Genomic DNA, 18,428 nt, shown 5'->3' with positions numbered 1-18,428 from the left:
GATGGTCATTGGTGCTGAGCATCACGCGCCTGTCGGCCATCTGTATGTCCTTTGGAGAAAGGTCTGCTCAGGTCTTCTCTGGCTCCATTTTGCATGGGGTTTCCCTTCGTTGCTTGTCACAGTGTATTGTCCTTTCTTGTAATCAGTTTGAGGGGTAGTGTTGATCCATCTGTAAACTCTCAATAAGCTACCTTTGAATAGCTAAATCATAGCCTTTTTTTTTTTTTTTGGTCACACTGCATGACTAGCAGGATCTTCATTTCCCAGCAGGCATGGACAGGCGTCAAACTGGCCACAGCAGTAAAAACACTGAGTCCTAACCACTGTACCACCAGGGGATTCCCATAGCTTTTTTTTTTTTTTTTGAAGGGTTTTAAAATACACAACTTCAAAATCTTGTCAGTAGTCTTAGTTTTCCTTAAACAATTTTGTAGTTGTTTTTTTTAATAATAAAGGATTTTTTTTTTTCACACAGATTACTGTGTCCCTATGTCTAGAATGGTCTCACCACCAATTATAGTGTCTGTGCCCTGCATTGAGAGACAGTAAACATCTTAAATGTCTACAGCAGTCTTGGCCGAAGGGGATTCGAAGCACGAGTTGCTAGGTTCCCCATTTCCTGGCTGTCCTGCCCCACATGTGTCTCTTTTAACAACAGTGGCAATTTTGAAAACTCAGCATTAGGAAACCCCAGGGATCTCACCCCCAGAATAAGAGCGTTTTGTCCATCGTCACTGGCCCCACTTTCTCATTCAAACACAGAAGTGCCCAGAGCCCCGTATGCTCAGCCTAGCGTTCCTCCCTGTGCGCTCCTTCTGTCAGGACGGGCAGAAGGCTGGCAGGCGGGTCGGGGAGCTGGGCGGGGAGCGTGTTCGTCTGTGTGGTATCTCACACCTCTCGGATGTCTGTGTGCAGTGTCAGGCCACCTGTGAGATGGCCAAGTTCAGGCTCAGGGTGGTGTGTGCTTGGGGTTCCTCCCCGAGGAGAGGTTTTCAAAGCCATGGGGTCGGGGGGATGCCCCACGCACGGTGAGTCTGCACAAGGAGGGGTGTCTGGAACCCTAACAGGGCAGGAAGGGCCAGGTCAGGACCAGCAGTGCAGGTCGGACTCGGCCTCATGGAGGTCAGTGGTGACCTGTGATGTTGGCTGAGGGGGCAGCTAAGAGATGAGATGGGCCCCAAAGGGTGGAGATGGGTCACAGGAGGCTCCCCGGGCCGTCTGGCGTGTGTGTGTAGCTGTCTGGACGGGTGTGGTGGAGCGGCTGGGAGGAGAGGCAGGAAAGGGGCAGGCAGGCCAGCCGCCAGGTCACTGCTGTGCTCTCAGGCATCGTGACGTGTGCTGGAGGGGCCTGCCTACTGCCCCCCATCCTCAGGACTTCCCCGGCTCCAGTAGCCCCTGGACACCTGCTGCCGGGCACACCCAGCCTGGCCTGCTTGGCACACGCCCCACCCACTGTCAAAGCCTTGTGTTGTCTCTCTGGTCGTGACCGTGTACTGCAGCGTGAGTTTTCTGACAGCTGTGTGCCTTCTGAGCAAAACTGATGCTCCAGTGGAGTCAACCGTAGGCTGCTCCTCCAGGCTGCTGAACGAGCGTGAGTGGCACTCAGGACGGATTGCTCGTTGCTCACTCCACTCAGGATTCTATAAAGCGAGGGGTTTCCTCAAGTGTGTGGGTTCCAGCGGGAAATCCGCTGGCTCACTTGGACAGCCTCTTGTTTGTCCCGTGTGTTTATCTCATGATAAACTTTGGGTTTCATTTCAAACCACAAACTAGCCACTCCAAGTTTGATTCACTCTGGGTGCCCGGCAGACCCCACTCTTGAGTTCCAGCTGTGACTGGAAGGCTTTGAGGGGGCCAGGACCAGGGCCCTTGCAGCGTCAGAACCCACAGAGCCGCCCTGTTACCTGGACGCGTGGGCAGGGACCGCCTGAAACCTTCCTTGGTGATCCTGCAGGAAAAACAGGATGGTGCTTGCTTTCAGGTTTTGCCAGTTCCCACAAGAAATTGTTCTTCAGATGGTGGAGCGATGTCGAATAAGGAAGCTGCAGCTGCTCGCACATCAGTACATGATCCCCAGCAAAGTTGAGTTCTACATCAGTGAGAGCCTGCCCGAGTACTTCACCCCGTATCAAGCAGAGCGGTTCCGGAGGCTTGGGTAAGGGTGGAATTTAGCGTGTATGGTGGGGATGTCTAGCCTGAACAATTCTGCCTCAAAGTGGGTAAACACTGTGGCATTCCCCCTTGCCGTGGCACTTGCTCACACGCTCACGTGTGGGTCCTGATCTCACAACTTTTGCATACCTGCTACATGCCAAGCATGTTCGCCGAGCGGCGTTCCCGCTGATCAGTCGTGTTCAGGCGGCTTTTCAGATGTGGAACTTGTTTGGAGAACACTGTTTAGAATTTGACTTCTGGACTTTGCCCAAGGTTTTTTGTTTTTGTTTTTGTTTTTGTTTTTTTCATTCCAAGCCTAACTTTCCTTGAAACCTGTGGAGTTCATTGGGAGCCAAGGGCAGCACGTTTCTGCACTGACGTGGTTCCACAGTTGCATTCTTTCTTCCAGCTACGTGTCTCTCTGTGACAATGAGAAGACAGGCTGCAAAGCCCGGGAACTGAAGTCAGTGTACGTGGACGCAGTGGGGCAGTTTCTGAAGCTCATCTTTCACCAAAACCACGTCAACAAGTACAATGTGTATAACCAGGTGAGATGCATGGGCCTGCCCCTCAGTGGTGTCTCCCTTCATAGAAGAGCCTGGACTCTTCCTTCAGGGTGGTGTCTGTGGGGCAGTGCTAGGCTCTCTGGAGCTGTTCCTCCGATTCAGAGCCACCAGTCCCGTGTGGCCGTGTGTGCTGGAGGCGTGACTGGTCCACGGGCATGGGCTGTGTGTCACCCAGACTTGGTAACCAGATGAGACATTTTGGATGTATTAAGTTTAAATATATTGTTACAATCAATTTTATCTGTTTCTTTTAAACTTTTTTTTACTCTGGCAACTAAAAAACTTAAAATTATCTATGTGGCATCATATTTCTATGGGACAGCACTGTTCTAGGTATACTTTTATAAGGTAAATCCCTTACAAAAAAAGGTGATTTCATGTGGCATGCAGTCCAGAATCTCTCTGGTTCCCTTTCTGTTGCTTTGGCATAATTAACACAGTGGAAATCAGAGGTATCAGAGCAGTCTTGTTAATTGAAGCAGATATTTATAACACTCCTTGCCCCTTCCAGAGGCACGCAAGTGTTCCAGCCAGTCAGAGTTTATGCTGAGCAGGTGAGCTGGAGGAGGGTCTGAGACAGTCAGGAGCCTTGTCCATACATGACAGCAGAGTTCTAAACCGTCTCTTTTCTCCACTTCACCTCCTTGTTCACCAGGAGTTCCTTGGGTTTTAGCTCAGCCTCAGTGATTCTCAAGGGCAGGGGGGCATGTCATGGGAGAATCACTGCCTCGGACGAACTGAGCTGTGTTAATGTCGGTTGTCACTCGTCGTCTAACTTACCACCATCAGGTAGATATGATCCCATTCTTAACTCAGGTGGACGTTTCATTATAAGGCTGCATTAAAACTTTGTTACTGTTTTAACATCCTTCAAACATTAAAATAGCTACTTGGTTCATTAGAATATTATATATGAAAATCATTAATAATTCTATGTTAGCATGAGATTTTGCATTAGTACATTTAGATGTACATCATCCCATTTGATGACAGGATGAATCAGAGTGTTATAAAGGGGTTAAGTCCTGTCTAACATTTATACTTAATTTCTGTTGGTGAATTCTCTCTTAGGTTGCTTTGGTTGCAGTAAATATCATTGGAGACCCTGCAGACTTTGGCGATGAAACCAATATTGTAAGTTTGGGAAGTTTCATTCCTAAAGAGAGACATTTATTTCTAACAAGGAGGGGTCATTCATTTTTATCAGAAAAGTGTCATCCTATAAATTCTCACAGAAGTGTCCGGTGACCAGCTCGCAGGTGATTTTTCAGCAGCTGTTGTTTAAACTTTCCTTTACTTGAGAAGTTTAGTTGTCCCTCCAGCAAACAGGATCACCGAAGCCCCTTCATATCACGTCATCTCTTTGTTGTACGTTGTTCCTTTTTGCTCTGAGATGCTAAGCAGAACTTCCCCACAGACCTCCAGGGAGAAGCTGATTGATCACTACCTGGGGCACAACGCAGAGGACCCAGCTCTTGAAGGAACTTGCTCTGGGTAAGAACCCCGCCCGCCCCAGGCCATAAACTTCTGTGACTTCCTCCCTGGAAGCCAGCGCTAAAGGACCCTGGACTCGTGGGCCCCAAAGTGCAGTCTGGAGCTGAATAAGCCACTGATGGGATTGTCGTAAATACACTGCAGATTAAGGTCACTCTTCTATTTAGCACATCTTCATTCAGCACCCTTCAGAGAGGACTTCATTTCCTGTTTGGTTCGGTATCATCAAACAAAAGAACCATCAGCCGTCCTTTGAGGTTTTAGTGGCACAGGTAAATTCATAGACGGAATAACTGACCAAGATTGTCAGTTACTGAGCTTCATCTTCCCTCTACTCAGAGCTTCAGTCCTTAACGGAGTGAGACCTGCCCATCTCGTCAGGTCCTCCTGAGAGCTTCTCCACACTCTGCATGCGTGCAGTTGTGCAGACTCAGCCATCCCGCTGCCTCTTTAGCAGGTCAGGCTTGGAGGGCAGAGCTGAGGGTCCAGCTCTTTCTCCCTGTGTCCCGGCACCTCTCTGGGACCAAGTCCTCAGCACCCTGCCTAATAGCACCCAGCCTAAGGAGAGAGGAATTCAAAATGACACCCAGGGCCCCATCTCGGACAGCAGCTCCCCAAGAGTGAAAGGATAAGATGCTTAGAAAAGATAAGATGTGTCGATGTCAGGAGATGGTATTTGCCCATGACCTGTGGTGTATGTGGCTCCTCACTCATGCGCTCATGGTTGGAACAGCCGGCTCTTCTGTTTGCATCAAATATGGGGTCCATTCTCCGCCCTGTTGCTCGGAGCCATGGCAATACCAGTCATGTGCCCGGCAGACAGTGAACCCATCCCCACAGAGCTCCCCAGCCCCTACAGGCCTAGGCTTCATGGTCCCTGCAGCCTGAGCGAGACAGGGACCAGGGTCGCCTCAGGTGGTGGTGTGCGTGGTGCCTTGGAGTAGAGGCCACGCTTACAGTTTAGTGTGTAAGAAGGCACAGTGCAGAGTGAGCCATCCAACCTACACAAGCCACGCGGACGCCTCCCCTTGTCAGGTGGGCATGAGGAGCACGTGGGGGAGGCGGGCACTGAAAGCAGGTGCTGCTTCCTTCAGCGTTGTGGTGGCACCACCTGCAGCTCTGCCCTTGTGAGCAGAGATGACCAAGCTCACTGACGGCTCAGTATCTCTGATAAAAGCCCTCTGGGGAATGGTGACTTCTGTTTAAATCAGTTCTTCAAGTTAGCCACAGGGGACAGCAGACCTCAGCTTCCTATCCTGCTGTGCCCCCACCCAGGGTTTTCCTGAAGGTGAAGTGAGGTCTTGACAGGTCACGGGCAGCACCTCAGGCTGAGTCCACAGGTACCGCTGGGGTATTGTGGGTAGTGGGCACTGCTGACGCTGGGTGTTCCAACATGATCTCGTCCTTTGTAGGGTTCTGTAGTGGAATGAAGTGTTGGTTTCACCTCTAGAACTTCAGGGCAGAGCAAGTTAGATTTGAGAATACGGTGTGTATTTAGGTAAAAATAGTCACTGTGACCTTGGGGACACGGAGACATGCTGCTGGTCAGTCCTCACAGTACCTGAGTCAAGGCATGCGGAAGCAGGATGATTTTGAAAGGGGACGTGGGGAGGTTCTGAACCATGTCCCTAACTCTTCTGTTGAGGAGTTAGATCGGTGTCATGGTTCTAGACATCAGGCCCAGGAGCTGCTGTCCTGTCATAGAACTAGAAGGAAGGAATGGAAGTAAGAGTTCATGAGAAACAGGTCACTCAGATCACATTTGGGTCATTTATTCCAGGAAGGATCTTTCTGATCTGCAGAACCGGATGGTGTTGTATAGTTGGACACTTTGAAGTACAAGCCCAGTGGTAGCATCTTTAATGCTTGTCACTGTTACTGTGGCATGAAATGGAAGCCTGGACTCAGCCTGAGTCCCCCCGAATCAGCCTCTGCAGGGCCAGGGCATAGTCCTGGCCGGCTCTGATGTTGGTTTCCCAAGGCTCCAAATGACTCATAAGCAGATTCTCGTGCATTGGGCACAGTGCTGGGCACAGTCTGCATTTGAGATGTCTGTTGAATGAGTGAGTGAGAGTGAATGTGAATGAGTAAATATGAATGAGTGCATGAGTGAGAGAGTGAATGAGTGGGGAAAGAGTTGAGTGAATGAGTAAGTGATTGAGTGAGTTAATGAGAATGAATGAGCGAGTGATGGATGAATGAGTAAGTGCATGAGTGAATGTGAACGAGTGAGTGAATGAGAATGAATGAGCGGGTGATAGATGAGAGAGTGAGTGAATGAGATTTGTCAGCAGGAAATGCCATAGGGGTGGGGGCTGTCTTCTCCCATCTTTAGCCCTGAGTGTGGGGGGAGCACCTCCCCGACAGTATCACGTAGATTAAAACTGGCTCTAAAATACTCTGTATTCTTTCCTGTAGGAAGTCTGATTACATTTCTCCACTAGATGACTTAGCCTTTGACATGTACCAGGACCCAGAAGTGGCACAGATCATCCGCCGGTTAGATGAACGGAAGCGCGAGGCCGTGCAGAAGGAGCGCTATGACTACGCCAAGAAGCTGAAACAAGCCATCGCTGACTTGCAGAAGGTACTGCCTCTGGGAAACAGCTCCTCTGCTGCCCGCGATAGGCTTTGTGTCTGATTACCCTGGCGCCTACCCAGAGAAGGGGCCAGGCCTTAGAAGGCCACAGGGTTTGCGTGGCTTCAGGGGTATAAGCAGATGAGAGAGACCACGAGCATAGTCCTGCAGAGCCCTCCTCAGGGCCGCATGCCATCTGAGGCAGCAGGAAACTGAGATGCTTAAACCGCTGTGAGCTTGCCCCAGCGTTGCAGGCGACTCGAGCAGGCGACCCGTTGCAGGCTGTGAGGCAGCCTGAGCATTGCAGGCGACCGTGGCCAGTTCCCTCCATTCCTGGTGTCATTCCCCCATCTCCCAGACATGAGGCTGGTTGCCCATACTGTCCTCAAAGCATTAACTTTGAAACGGTCTCTGCACTGGGCGTAAGTCTATGAAATGAGAGCTGACGCTGTGTGCTCCAGGTGGGGGAGCGCCTGGGCAGGTATGAGGTGGAGAAGCGCTGTGCCGTGGAGAAGGAAGACTACGACCTGGCCAAGGAGAAGAAGCAGCAGATGGAGCGCTTCCGCAGCCGCGTGTATGAGCAGCTGCAGCTGCACGAGCTGGTGGATGCTGAGCTGGTGCGTGGGGCCCGCAGCAGGACCTGAAGTCGGGGGGCCGGGAGAGCTATCCTCCGGATCCACACGGGTGGGCGTGCAGGAGGACTGCAACGGTGGACATGGGGTCAGGTCAGCGGGGAAGCCTCCCAGCAGATGGCTGTGTCTCCCGGTGGCAGCCCCACCCTTGTGGTCCTGGGGAGCACAGGGAGAGGGGCCCCCGACAGCTTGGGCCAGTAGGGGAGGGTCCTGTGTCCAGACCCATGTTCCAGGCCAGGAGACAGCCCGGAGTGCAGGCTCTGGCTGTCCCTGCTGGCTCCTGGCCCCACTCCACCCACCCCACTCTGTGGTCTCAGACTCATTCCTCAGCCTCCCTGGGACTGTTTCCCCATTGTATCCATGGCAGTGAGAACAAGGAACCTGAGATGTGGTTGTCTGCCCAAAGCACTTTCCGCCAGCCCAGCACATGACCACAGCTGAGTCCACTGCACTCGTTAGAGTGACATGAAATAGTCTGCTCTGCAGACACACAGGGACCAGCGCCGGCCGTGTGGGTCCAGCCCAGGTGCTCCTGCCCACCTGCAGCCTCCACGCTGCAGCGCCCACTCTGGGCAGCCACCTGTTTTGGTAGTGTCCCTTGAGTGGTCCACACGGTAACTTCAGGCAGTCGGGGGCCATGACTTGGGCCTCGTTAGTGCAGCCTCCACCTGTGTCTTCCCAAGCCAGTGCTCCCCTGGGGAACGAGGCGGGGTCTGTGTGGCGGGGACCCTGGGAGCTGAATGGCCCATTTTCCCCCAGATGAGAAGGCCTCTCGACCTGCCCCTGCAGCCCCTGGCCTGTCCCAACAGCCCCCACCACCAACCGCCCACGCGCTCCCTGCCACAGCCAGAGGAAAGGGTGACAGAAAACCGGCTTGCGGACCCTTTCCTTCAGGAGAAGCCTTCATCACTCTGCCTGGACGTGTCTCCTCAGCGTCCCACGGTGGACCGGCCACCTCCCGCCACTGACCCCCCTCCCAAGACCCACGTAGGTAACTTAGGTTCCCGCCATGGGCAGGCATGGAGGCCCTGTGTCTTGTGGGAGCTTTCCTGGGGACGAGTGTATCAAGGAACAAGAGCGAGGGGGCCCCTTCCCCGCCCTGCATCCAGGAACACCGCCCGTGACAGACTCTGCCTCCTTTGAGCCTCTGCTGCTCTCTTTGCAAAGACGTGCTGCAGTGTGGGAGAGGGTGTTTCTGGGAATGAGCAGGGTTCTCGCCCTGACGGGACCTCAGCAGAGCCTCAGGACAAGTCGTGTATAAGGCTGTCCCTGTTAGAGCTGCCTGTGTGGCAGGTGGCAGAAAGCCTGTTTCCAGTGGGTTACTGGCATTTATAACTGGGAGTCTAAGAGTCCACATGGGTTTCAGGGTGGGTTTGACTCCTATCTTGCGGGTCCGCTTTCTTGGTTCTGGATGCCCTCTCAGTGGGCTGGACCTGTCCCAGGGGCCTCAGCTTCTGGTCTGTACATCATGCCATCGGGGAGGTTGGGGAGGGTGGGTGGCATCAGTCCCACTCTGAGCCCGTCCCCAGGGCCTAGGTTTACCCTGGTTAGACCGGCCTCATCACCTGGCAACCTCATTGCTCACGTGGGTCACCGAGGACAGGCCACAGGAGGCCTCTGCTGAGGGCCGTAGGTTTGCAGGCTCTGGACAGGACCCAGGGATTCCGCCACCTTTGTTAGTTCAGGGCTGCTGGACAATGGATGCATTCAGAGGAGGCTTGATAGTTAGAAGTAAACTAACGAACTGAAAAAATACCAGAGGTCTTTCCAGAAGAAGAATATAATAACTTTTACTCTAGTGGTCTGCTGGCAGTTGAAATCTCTAGTGGTAAGCAGTAATTGTGGCAGAATCTAGATGGCTTGTTGATTAGGTCTGTAACAAGCTCAGAAGGGAATAGAAACTCCTGTCTGATTTTTTTCAGTTACACCCAATCCATAAATTATTCTAACCTGACGAGACTGATACTTCAGCAAAATACCATCTTTCAGACCAGACATGTCCCAAGCAGGCAGCCTATGGGTGTAGACGGGGATCAGCAGGCGAGGGGGGACCCCACGCCGAGCCCTGTAGCTGCCCTCTCCTCCCACAGCCCGAGTCCCTGCCCTACGATGAACGGCCTCTCCCCGTGACCCGCAAGCAGCTCGGGGCAGCAGTCTCCGAGGCAGAGAGGAGAGACGTGCTCGGTGACGAGGCTCACAGGGCGGACACCGCAGGCGAGCCAGAGCCCCTGACGGAGAAGGCCTTGCGGGAAGCCAGCTCTGCTGTGGACGTGCTAGGAGAGGCCCTGGTAAGGAAAGAGGCCAACGCAGGAGGGGTGGGAGGCTCCACAGGGCTCCTTGTCCTCTGCTGGTCCCACCCTTGTCCTCACCGTCCAGTGGGAAAGTCCTGATGATCAGTCATCATGTGGGACAGCACGAGCAACAGCTAGGATTTCAGGTCTCCTGATGGCGTCCCTTTGAGCCTGGCCTTTCTTTCTGTTTATTTTTCTGCTTTAATTATTTGCCCACGCACTGCAGCGTGGAGGACCCTAGCTCCCCAGCCAGGGATTGAACCTGCATCCTCTGAACTGGGAGGTGGACTCTTAACCACTGGACCACCACAGACATCCCAGCCAGGGCATTTCCTTGGGCTCACAGATCCCGGCCCCACCTCCCGCCTGGAGCACTGCTGGCTCCAGGGTCGAGGACAGCAGAGCAAAGAAAATACCAGAGCATCACTGGCCCTGAAGAGTTCTCTTGCTGGAGCTTTTAATACTGTCTATGTTTTAATGGACATAGACTTAAAACTTTCCATGCTAGGAGCAATATTTCTCTAAACCCATGTACCCAGAGGGTGGATGTCCTGTGTTTAGAAAAGCTGTGTCTTGTTGAAACAAACCAAAGCCAGGGGTGCTGGGGTGGGGACAGGGCCAACCGCCCACTCTGAAGGCCGCCCCCTGCCCTCCCAGGTGGCCGGAGCCTACTCCAAGACATGGTCGCACCGGGAGGATGCACTCCTCACCCTGCATAAGCAGCTGGCAGACACGCCCGTGGGGACCCCAAAAGAGGACCTGAAGAGCATGCTGAGGGCCGCCATCTTCCTCGTCAGGAGAGCCATCCGCGACATCGTGACCCCAGTGAGTCCCACCACCCCGCGGGGGCCCCCGTGTCTGCCGAGAGCTGCCAGGCCATCCCCTGGAGGTCAGGGTAGCCTGGGAAGCAGCCTGGTCCCCTCACTGTCATCACCAAGCATGAGGTCACTAAGAATGAAGACCTTTAGTAAGAAACTCGGTTGCCAAGGAGCCTGGGCTCCATTCCCATGGGCCAGGCCCTCTGGCCCTGTGTGCGCAGAGACCTGGCCACCGTACTGTTCACGCTACGTTCATTGTTTGATCTTCCTGACTCTTGAGGAGCTTGGAGTTACCGGTGAATTTTCCTAACTCTGAAAGGGCCATAAGAATGAACATCCCCAGTTACACCATCATTTGCATTCACACAATACCTTATGCAGTTCAGCAGAAACGTCAGACCCTCGGTCTCACGGGGAGGTGTCGGAGACCTCGTAACACACGGAGATGAGCCCGTGCCTCCGTGTGCAGGGAACTGTGTGCACAGCAGTTAGCTGTTTTCAGTCCTTCAGACAGCGTGTAGTTGATTACTGAGAGTAAATTTCATGTTTCTTTTTAGTGGAATTGAGTTAAGAGTGGCTTATCTGGGTTTATCACTTTTTTCTTAGGTCTTTCAGGCATCTTTGAAACTGTTGAAAATGATAATTACACAGTATATTCCTAAACACAAACTGGGCAGGTTTGAGACAGCTCACTGTGTGGAGAGGACGATTCCTGTCTTGCTCACGAGAACTGGAGACTCTTCTGCTCGCCTCCGGGTTATGGCTTCTAATTTTATTCAGGTACAGATTTCCCCGGGATGTTTGAAGCCATCGATAATAAACACATAACCGGAGATACTTGGCTTTCTTAGTATCGTACCTTACAAGGTCCCATCTGTTCAAGCCAGTCATAGGTTATGCCGCTTGATTCACCGTCATAACTTCCTTCTCTGACCCAGCGAAATGCTGCCTTAAACTTGGCTACAGTGTACAGTTTTTCTTTGTTTCTCTTCTTTAACATAGGCTTTTAATTTTTTTTAATAAATAAAATATATGGAGAGCCAGGCCAGAATAGAAAAATGGAGTTAAAAAAAATAATAAACAGGTCACAGTCTTGATGACTGTTTTTATTCTTTCCACCAACACGCCTCCTCTCGCCTGGGCACTGGGGGAGCCAAGGCAGACGTGAGCAGCTGGGAATTTGGGGCCCACGCTGAGCCAGGCAGCACAGGAGTGTGCTTTGCCCTCTTGTCAGGAATCCCATCTGGGCCAGGAGACCTCAGGTTAAGGTGCAGGGTGTCTGTGAGCTCCTCCAAACGTGAACCCAGTGCCTTGAGCAGGCCGGCTTTCTAGGGAAGGAAGCCAAAACTTCATAGTTTCTCCACCAGGAAGAACCACCGATCTTGTTTTATTTAACTAACTAAAACGTTCAGGGAAAATGAGTGAGTGGTATTATTTGGGGGAACTCTTTCAAAGGATGCATTGAACATGCCCCTAATTGTTTTCAAGCCACGTTCACCTCTGGGACAGCAGTGGCGCTGAGCGTCCTCTGCATGCAGGCGTTCCCATACTGTACCAGCTTCCGACGGCCCACGCCGTGTTCCCCATGTGGGTCCCCGTGTGCGCGGCATCTGTGTGTCCCAGCAACCTCCTGCTGCTCTTGGGGGCTCCCCTCCCTCCTCCTCCTTCCCATTGGTTTCCAGCCACTCGTGGGCCCAGAGGCAGAGCCACGGTGCTGCCAGAATGAGAAGGTGTTTGGGTGGTGTGGCCACAGACCTGCAAAAAACAGACTTCTATCTGTTACAGCTCATGTTTCATCAATATTTTATCATTTCTTGAGTCTTTTCCTTTAATATTTTATCACTTTTTCTTTCCTTGCATCTGGCTAGTTAAGTGATGAATATCTTAATTATAGAAAGACTTGTGTGGAGACAGTAGAGCCTGTGGAGGCACTTACCCTCTTTCATCTCAACCCATCAGGGATCAGTTCATCCGAGTATGTGCCTGTTACACACTTGGCTAAAGTTTAAAAATACTGAAATGGAGGTTCTTACAGCAAGACTTAATTTCTTTCAGAGTTTTAGAAATTAGAAAATTTTTCTTAAGGTTGTGAGATCCTAAGAAGGGAAACTAAGGTTTTAATCACACTTTCTGTAAAGCTTTAATTCATCTCTAAGTGATCATGGTTCTTATTTCTGATGATTCAGGCTTTTGTTCTTAATTGTTATCATATCTTAAAAAGAAACAGGAGCTTACAGATGAATGACTTTACTGTCATTTGTCACTGTCATTTTTATTTCCCATTTTTTTCTCTCAGTGTTTACTTCGCGGCTAGCAATAAGTTACCCCTCGCATTTTCCAGTAAAACTTAGCAGATGCTGTTGGTCTCTCTAGGAGATAGCCTTGTTTAAGGAAGTGAAGTCTCTCCAGGTCATCCCATCTTACCTGGTCCAGCCGCTGAAAGCCAGCTCCTCAACTCACCTGGCCATGAGCCAGATGGCACTGCTGGCGCGACTCCTGCGGGACCTGGGCACAGAGGGTGCGGGCTTCACCGTGGACAGTGTGATGCGGGTGAGCGCCCTGGGGCGGCTGCCACAGCCAGGCCCGAGCTGGTGGCTGGAGCACGTGGGTCCCTGGGGAGTGCTAGCTGCAAATCAGTGGGGGATGGGGTGGAGAGGCATGATTTCAGAAGGTCCCTGCTTCCGCTGACACGTGGGCGCTGGAGCCTGCAGCACCTTCTCCTTCGCCTGGTGAACACAGAACAGGAAGGGGACCCCAGATTTAAGAGTGGGCAGAAATGCCAGGGTGACTCAGTGATGGACCCCCTCACCCAGGGCAGGAGGACCTCGTGGGAGGTGACAGATGGGAGGGAGCACAGATGAGTGGGCTGGGGAGGTGGGAGGTCACCATCCCAGGTAGGGGGTGCTGGGTTCCTTGTAGTCAGAACATCTCAAGGTTCATACAGGGATTGAGGATGACAAGGTTCGGGGTAAAACCTGGCTGTGCTGGTGGAGACAGGAAGTGAGGAAGCCCAGCCAGTGAGAGACCGATGCCTAAAAGGCCATTATGTATGGGAATGTTGGTATGTTGTGATAGGTTCGTGTGATCCTAAAGCACTTAGGATGGATGGATCAGATCCTTTCAAGGTCACACACAGATCCTGGAAAAGAAACAAAAAGAAATAAAGTGTCAGGATGATAAGCACAGTGAGCCACTTATGTACGCGTGTGCTCAGTCATGTCCCGCTCTTTGCGACCCCGTGGACTATAGCCCACTGGGCTCCTCTGCCCATGGGGACTCTCCAGGTAGGAATATAGGAGCGAGTTACCATTTCCTCCTCCAAAGGATCTTCCCAACCCAGAGATCAAACCCGCACCTCTTGTGTCGTGCTTTGGCAGACAGATTCTTTACCACTGAGCCACCTGGGAAGCCCATTTATGATGTCAAACAAAAGCCTGTGTACACACACACAGCACATAGGCTGTGCAGCTAATGAGAATGTCTGGGGGTTGCATGTCCTCCAGCTTTAGGGACTGATGCCTTTGGAAGGGGAGGGCATAGGTGGAAGGAGCAGGGAGCTGGAGAGAGTTCCAAGGGGTCTTATGCAGTGGACCTAGCACTCTGTTTCTTAGAAAGAGCTGAAACAGACACGCCTTGTAATACTTAGTTTATAGGAGGATATAACTTTAAAACTGCCATTTATTACCTGAAGTAGGAAAGAGCAAAACAATAATTGTATACACAAGTTCCAGTATAAAATAAGTGAGGGAAACCCTGCATCTTAGTAGCTGGGATGCTGTGGGTAATGTCTTCTTCATTTTTAAAGTGTTTATATTGCCTCTATGTTGGGGCTTTCTTGGTGGCTCAGACGGTAAAGAATATGTCTGCACTGTGGGAGACCTGGGTCCAATCCCTGGGTTGGGAAAATCCCCTGGAGAAGGAAATGGCTACATGGCTACTCACTCCACTATTCTTGCCTGGAGAACCCATGCACAGAGGAACCTGGTGGGCTACAGTCCATAGGGTCGCAAAGAGTTGGACGTGACTGAGCGACTTAACACTATGTTTCTTCTACGCCAGAAAAACTAAATGTGGCTGTTTTCCAACTTGAGTCACAAGAGCGCGTCCCGACCCTCTTCTCAGTTTTCAGTGCAGGCCCTGGAGCACAAGGGGCGAGAGGTGCGTGAGGCGGCTGTGGGGATGATCCTGGACCTGTACGCGCAGCACCGGGCTCTAGTCCTAGAGTACCTCCCGCCCGACGACAGCGCCACCCGCAGGAACGTCCTCTACAAAACGATCTTTGAGGGGTTTGCCAAAATAGATGGCAGACCCACAGATGCCGAGATGAGGGTGAGTTAACTTTCCCAAAGTTATGATTTGACCCCATGTTTAAGAAGTAATCTGGTGCCAGAGTAAACTGACGCATGTTTCAAGGAGCTGCATGGACACGGGAGACAATGGTCCTGGTCCCTCCACTGTGTCTGTGAACAGGGTTGATGGTGGCCTCATCTGAGGACATCCTCAGGTTTATCCATTAGAGACATTTAGCACATGTTCACCAACTAGGCTCCAGTATAAAGTAAAGCATTTTATATTTAATTTAAAAAAAAACAGTAAACATTTATTAGCTGAACCTGGTGGATCTTTCTCTTAATCAGGTATATTATTCGAATGTCTTAGTGAGGATTGTAATGTATAAGACACATAATATATGTGCTATAGCTTATCACTCAGTTCCGAAGGCTACCCTAAAAATCACTTCTAATGGAAAATCTTTCCATTACCAGGCACAGAAAAGAGCTGCTGCTGAAGAAGCAGAAAAACGAAAGAAAGAAGAAATCAAAGCTTTGCAAGGGCAGCTGGCGGCCCTAAAGGAGATGCAGGCTGGAGTCCAGGTCGGCAGGGGTCTCTGTCTCCCACCCTCGTGCTCTTGGTCGATATCCTGCGAGCAGTTATTTCCTTATTTAGATGAGCAGCGAGCTTGGTCTGCTTTTCGTGGGATTCTGTAAACAGACATCTTTATCCTTTGTTGTTTCTTCAGTGAGTTCAGGGGGAAATAAAAGGAATCCCCTGCTGAATCATCTGCTCTTCGTTCCCATCGGGGATGAAGCACACTGCTGGCCTGGCTGTGTTCAGAGCAGACGGGACACTTGGGCCTGCAGGAGCTTGGTGGGGGTGGGGGTGAGGGGCGAGTGAGGACAGGTCCCCCACCCACAGGTCCTCACCTCCTTCAGAGGCTAAGGAGGAAAATAAGCTTGACTCGAAGGTCTGCCTTCCTTATGCGGAAAACAGAAGGTTTCAGGCAGACGTTCCCATCAGGAAGCTCTAGTCCCCATGCACAGGGGATCAGACGGCATTTGGTCCCATAGAAGCGTGTCCCTTCTGCAGGGCCTGCCTCTGTGATTTACACGCGTGTCCTCGTGCACGCGCTTCGGCAGCACATACACACGCGTGTCATCACCCTGGCTTTCAGGGTTACGTCCTTCAGGTGACAGTAAGAGGGCAAGGGCGTGGGCATCTAAGCTGGCTACACAGCCGAGGACTCCCCAGTTGTGGCCACAGCGGGTCTCCTGGGAAGTGCTCTGACCACCGCTTTGTAAAAAAGAATAATAAGTGGCTAAGAATAGTGAAAAGGAAAGGAAGCATGGCAGAATACATATCGAAGTGCCTGTGACGGAGGGCGGCAGTGACGCTGGCGCGTCATAATCCATGAGAAGAGCAGGAACACACCCGCCTGGCGGGAACGGGGAGGAGGCCCATGCCCACGAGGGACCTTCCTGGACAGTCAGCAGCCCCTGAGGCCTCCTGGAGCAGGCTAGGCTGCTGCTGCTTTTTCCCAGCACGATCTTGATACAGATGAAGAAACCGCGCAGAGAACTAAGTGCTCACAAAACTTTTGAGAGGTCAGGAGCTGGAGGTGGCCGAGCTCCGCCCCTTCCAAAAAAGCACAGGGTCCAGCCACCGTGGCCCCTGTCACAGTGCCAGTGGGGGCTTGCTGAGGTCACAGGCTGTGTCCCTGTGCTGTCTGTGGTCACAGCACGAGGGTGCCCATCCCCCGCCTCCCCTGGAGCACCCTCACTGGCTCCTCTGTGTCCTTCAGTGTTTGCTGAGCACTTGCAATGCACCCACCCTTCCTGGGCTCCAGAGGTGCCCCAGGACCACACCGAATGGGCCCCTGTCTTTGTCCTGCGATGACTGCTAATGGCGTCTCACAGGAGAATGACAATTTTTTTTAGTTATTATTATTGTAAAATATATGTATAATTTATCATTTTCACCATTTTTAAGGTTACATTTCTGTGCCTTTAAGCACATTCATCTCACGTGTAACCACCACCACCACCAGCTGTCTCCAAAACTTTTGAGAATGGCAGAATATTTTTAAGTCGCCTGATTGCTCATGAGTTTTAGGGAAAAGATGTAAATCACTAATCAGTTTTCTAATCTGTTCAAAGCATAGATGAAGGTAAAATTTGTAACTAAAATTTCACTTTTGGCATAATTTGTTTCCCTGCAAAATGTACTAACCCATCGTTACCTAGAACCCATCTATAAGTTTACCTTCTCTAGATATGTGTATAAATCATGTGAACCCCATTTGCAAGTTCAATATCAATCTATTAAGTCTGTCCCTAGCCCCAAATAGTGTTTTTGTGTGTTTTTTGTGTTCAGAAATGAAGTTTGAGAGAAGTTCCTTACTGTCACGTAAACTGTGATTTTCTGCTATCACAGTAGACAGTGTCGATACAGTGCACTTAAGGCCATGGATAAGGGACAGGCTCATCCCTGTTCTCCAGTGAAGCTGCAAGCACTCGTGAGGCACCCTTCCCCTCGGCCAGGGCAGCAAGCAGCCCAGGCCGGCGGGTCTAGCAGCTCAGGTCGAGCAGACTGGCCGGTGCGAGAGGAAAGCCTGGAGTGGGAGGAGCTCCTGGAGGCTGACGCGGAAGCCACCAGGGCTTTTGAGCAGAAGTGAACCCCTTACTAGGGCATGATGGGTCCCTCTGGCCCATGTGTTTGAGGTGGTGACAAGAGCAGGCACCCAGGTGTGTGAAAGCAGAACCTGCAGGCTGGCTGATGGGCTGTGACCAGGCCACATGGGGAGCGGAGGGAGGCGTGACGTGTCCAAGTTTCCTGACTGTGCTGGGCTCCATGCCAGAGGCTGCGAGGGCACAGGCATGGGGGGAGCACAGGAGGGTGGGGGGGTGGAGCACAGGGCGGGGGGCTGGGTAAGTCACGTTCACGTGACATCAGAGACCTGAGTACCTTCTGAGCAGCAGAGAGGCCAGCTGACAGGACAGACATCCAGGTCATGAGCACACAGGTGGGTGTCCAGCCTGGAACTGGACAAGGGCACCCTCAGGATCTGTACAGACAGACAGGGGCTGGGCTGAGTCCCAGAGGATCAGGGGGCACCCTGGGAGCCCAACTAAGAAGGGCCTAGAGGAGCGGGCTGGGGAGCCACGTGCCACCAGGAGCCCACAGAATGTCCCACAGGGGACACCAGTGGTGAGCAGGTAACCCAGAGGAGAGTTAAGTGGCCTTGATAAAGACTGGTTTCCATGGAGACAGGGCAGGAGCCCTGAGGGAGGGGCCATGGGGGAGCAGGACAAAGGAGATGGTGTAAGGTCAAGTGTGGGCGACTCTTTCAGACAAGTGTGTTGTTTGCAGATGGAAATTCTGCCTCAAACCCTGAGGTCACACTTTGAGGATCACACTGGATCCTGGATAGACTATCATAGGCACTGCAGCCACCTGACCTGAGCCTTCTGTCTGTGTTTTAGGAAAAAGAAAGTGAAGCTACGAAGGCCAAGAACCAGGGTACGTAGAATGTACATCATGAAAACTCTGCATTGAAACCACCTGTGTATATTCAACAAACATCTTCATCCCAGACGCTGCAGAGCCAAGTGTAAAAT

At 51.8% G+C, this 18,428-nt stretch overlaps 1 protein-coding gene across 4 annotated transcripts in view; it reads left to right on the top strand.

The window, feature by feature from the left end:
• Positions 1 to 18,428, top strand: part of CEP104 (centrosomal protein 104) — a 38,768-nt gene that overhangs the window by 11,878 nt on the left and 8,462 nt on the right. Inside the window, exons 3-16 of one of the 4 annotated variants that reach the window (XM_040264193.1) lie at positions 1,982 to 2,155; positions 2,564 to 2,702; positions 3,792 to 3,854; positions 4,138 to 4,214; positions 6,633 to 6,801; positions 7,254 to 7,409; positions 8,319 to 8,411; positions 9,515 to 9,712; positions 10,373 to 10,540; positions 11,140 to 11,313; positions 12,907 to 13,083; positions 14,656 to 14,862; positions 15,300 to 15,407; positions 18,294 to 18,330. In XM_040264193.1, the coding sequence (XP_040120127.1) occupies positions 1,982 to 2,155; positions 2,564 to 2,702; positions 3,792 to 3,854; positions 4,138 to 4,214; positions 6,633 to 6,801; positions 7,254 to 7,409; positions 8,319 to 8,411; positions 9,515 to 9,712; positions 10,373 to 10,540; positions 11,140 to 11,313; positions 12,907 to 13,083; positions 14,656 to 14,862; positions 15,300 to 15,407; positions 18,294 to 18,330 (1,940 nt within the window). Of the gene's footprint in view, positions 1 to 1,981; positions 2,156 to 2,563; positions 2,703 to 3,791; positions 3,855 to 4,137; positions 4,215 to 6,632; positions 6,802 to 7,253; positions 7,410 to 8,183; positions 8,412 to 9,514; positions 9,713 to 10,372; positions 10,541 to 11,139; positions 11,314 to 12,906; positions 13,084 to 14,655; positions 14,863 to 15,299; positions 15,408 to 18,293; positions 18,331 to 18,428 lie in introns of all 4 variants that reach the window. The other 3 variants (XM_040264192.1, XM_040264191.1, XM_040264194.1) reach the window with 3 other exon arrangements.

This window comes from Oryx dammah, unplaced genomic scaffold, assembly GCF_014754425.2.
Source record: "Oryx dammah isolate SB20612 unplaced genomic scaffold, SCBI_Odam_1.1 HiC_scaffold_21, whole genome shotgun sequence".
NCBI classification, from domain to species: domain Eukaryota; kingdom Metazoa; phylum Chordata; class Mammalia; order Artiodactyla; family Bovidae; genus Oryx; species Oryx dammah.
The sequence above is the reverse complement of the archived record's forward strand: the minus strand, read 5'-3'. Positions and strand labels throughout refer to the sequence as shown.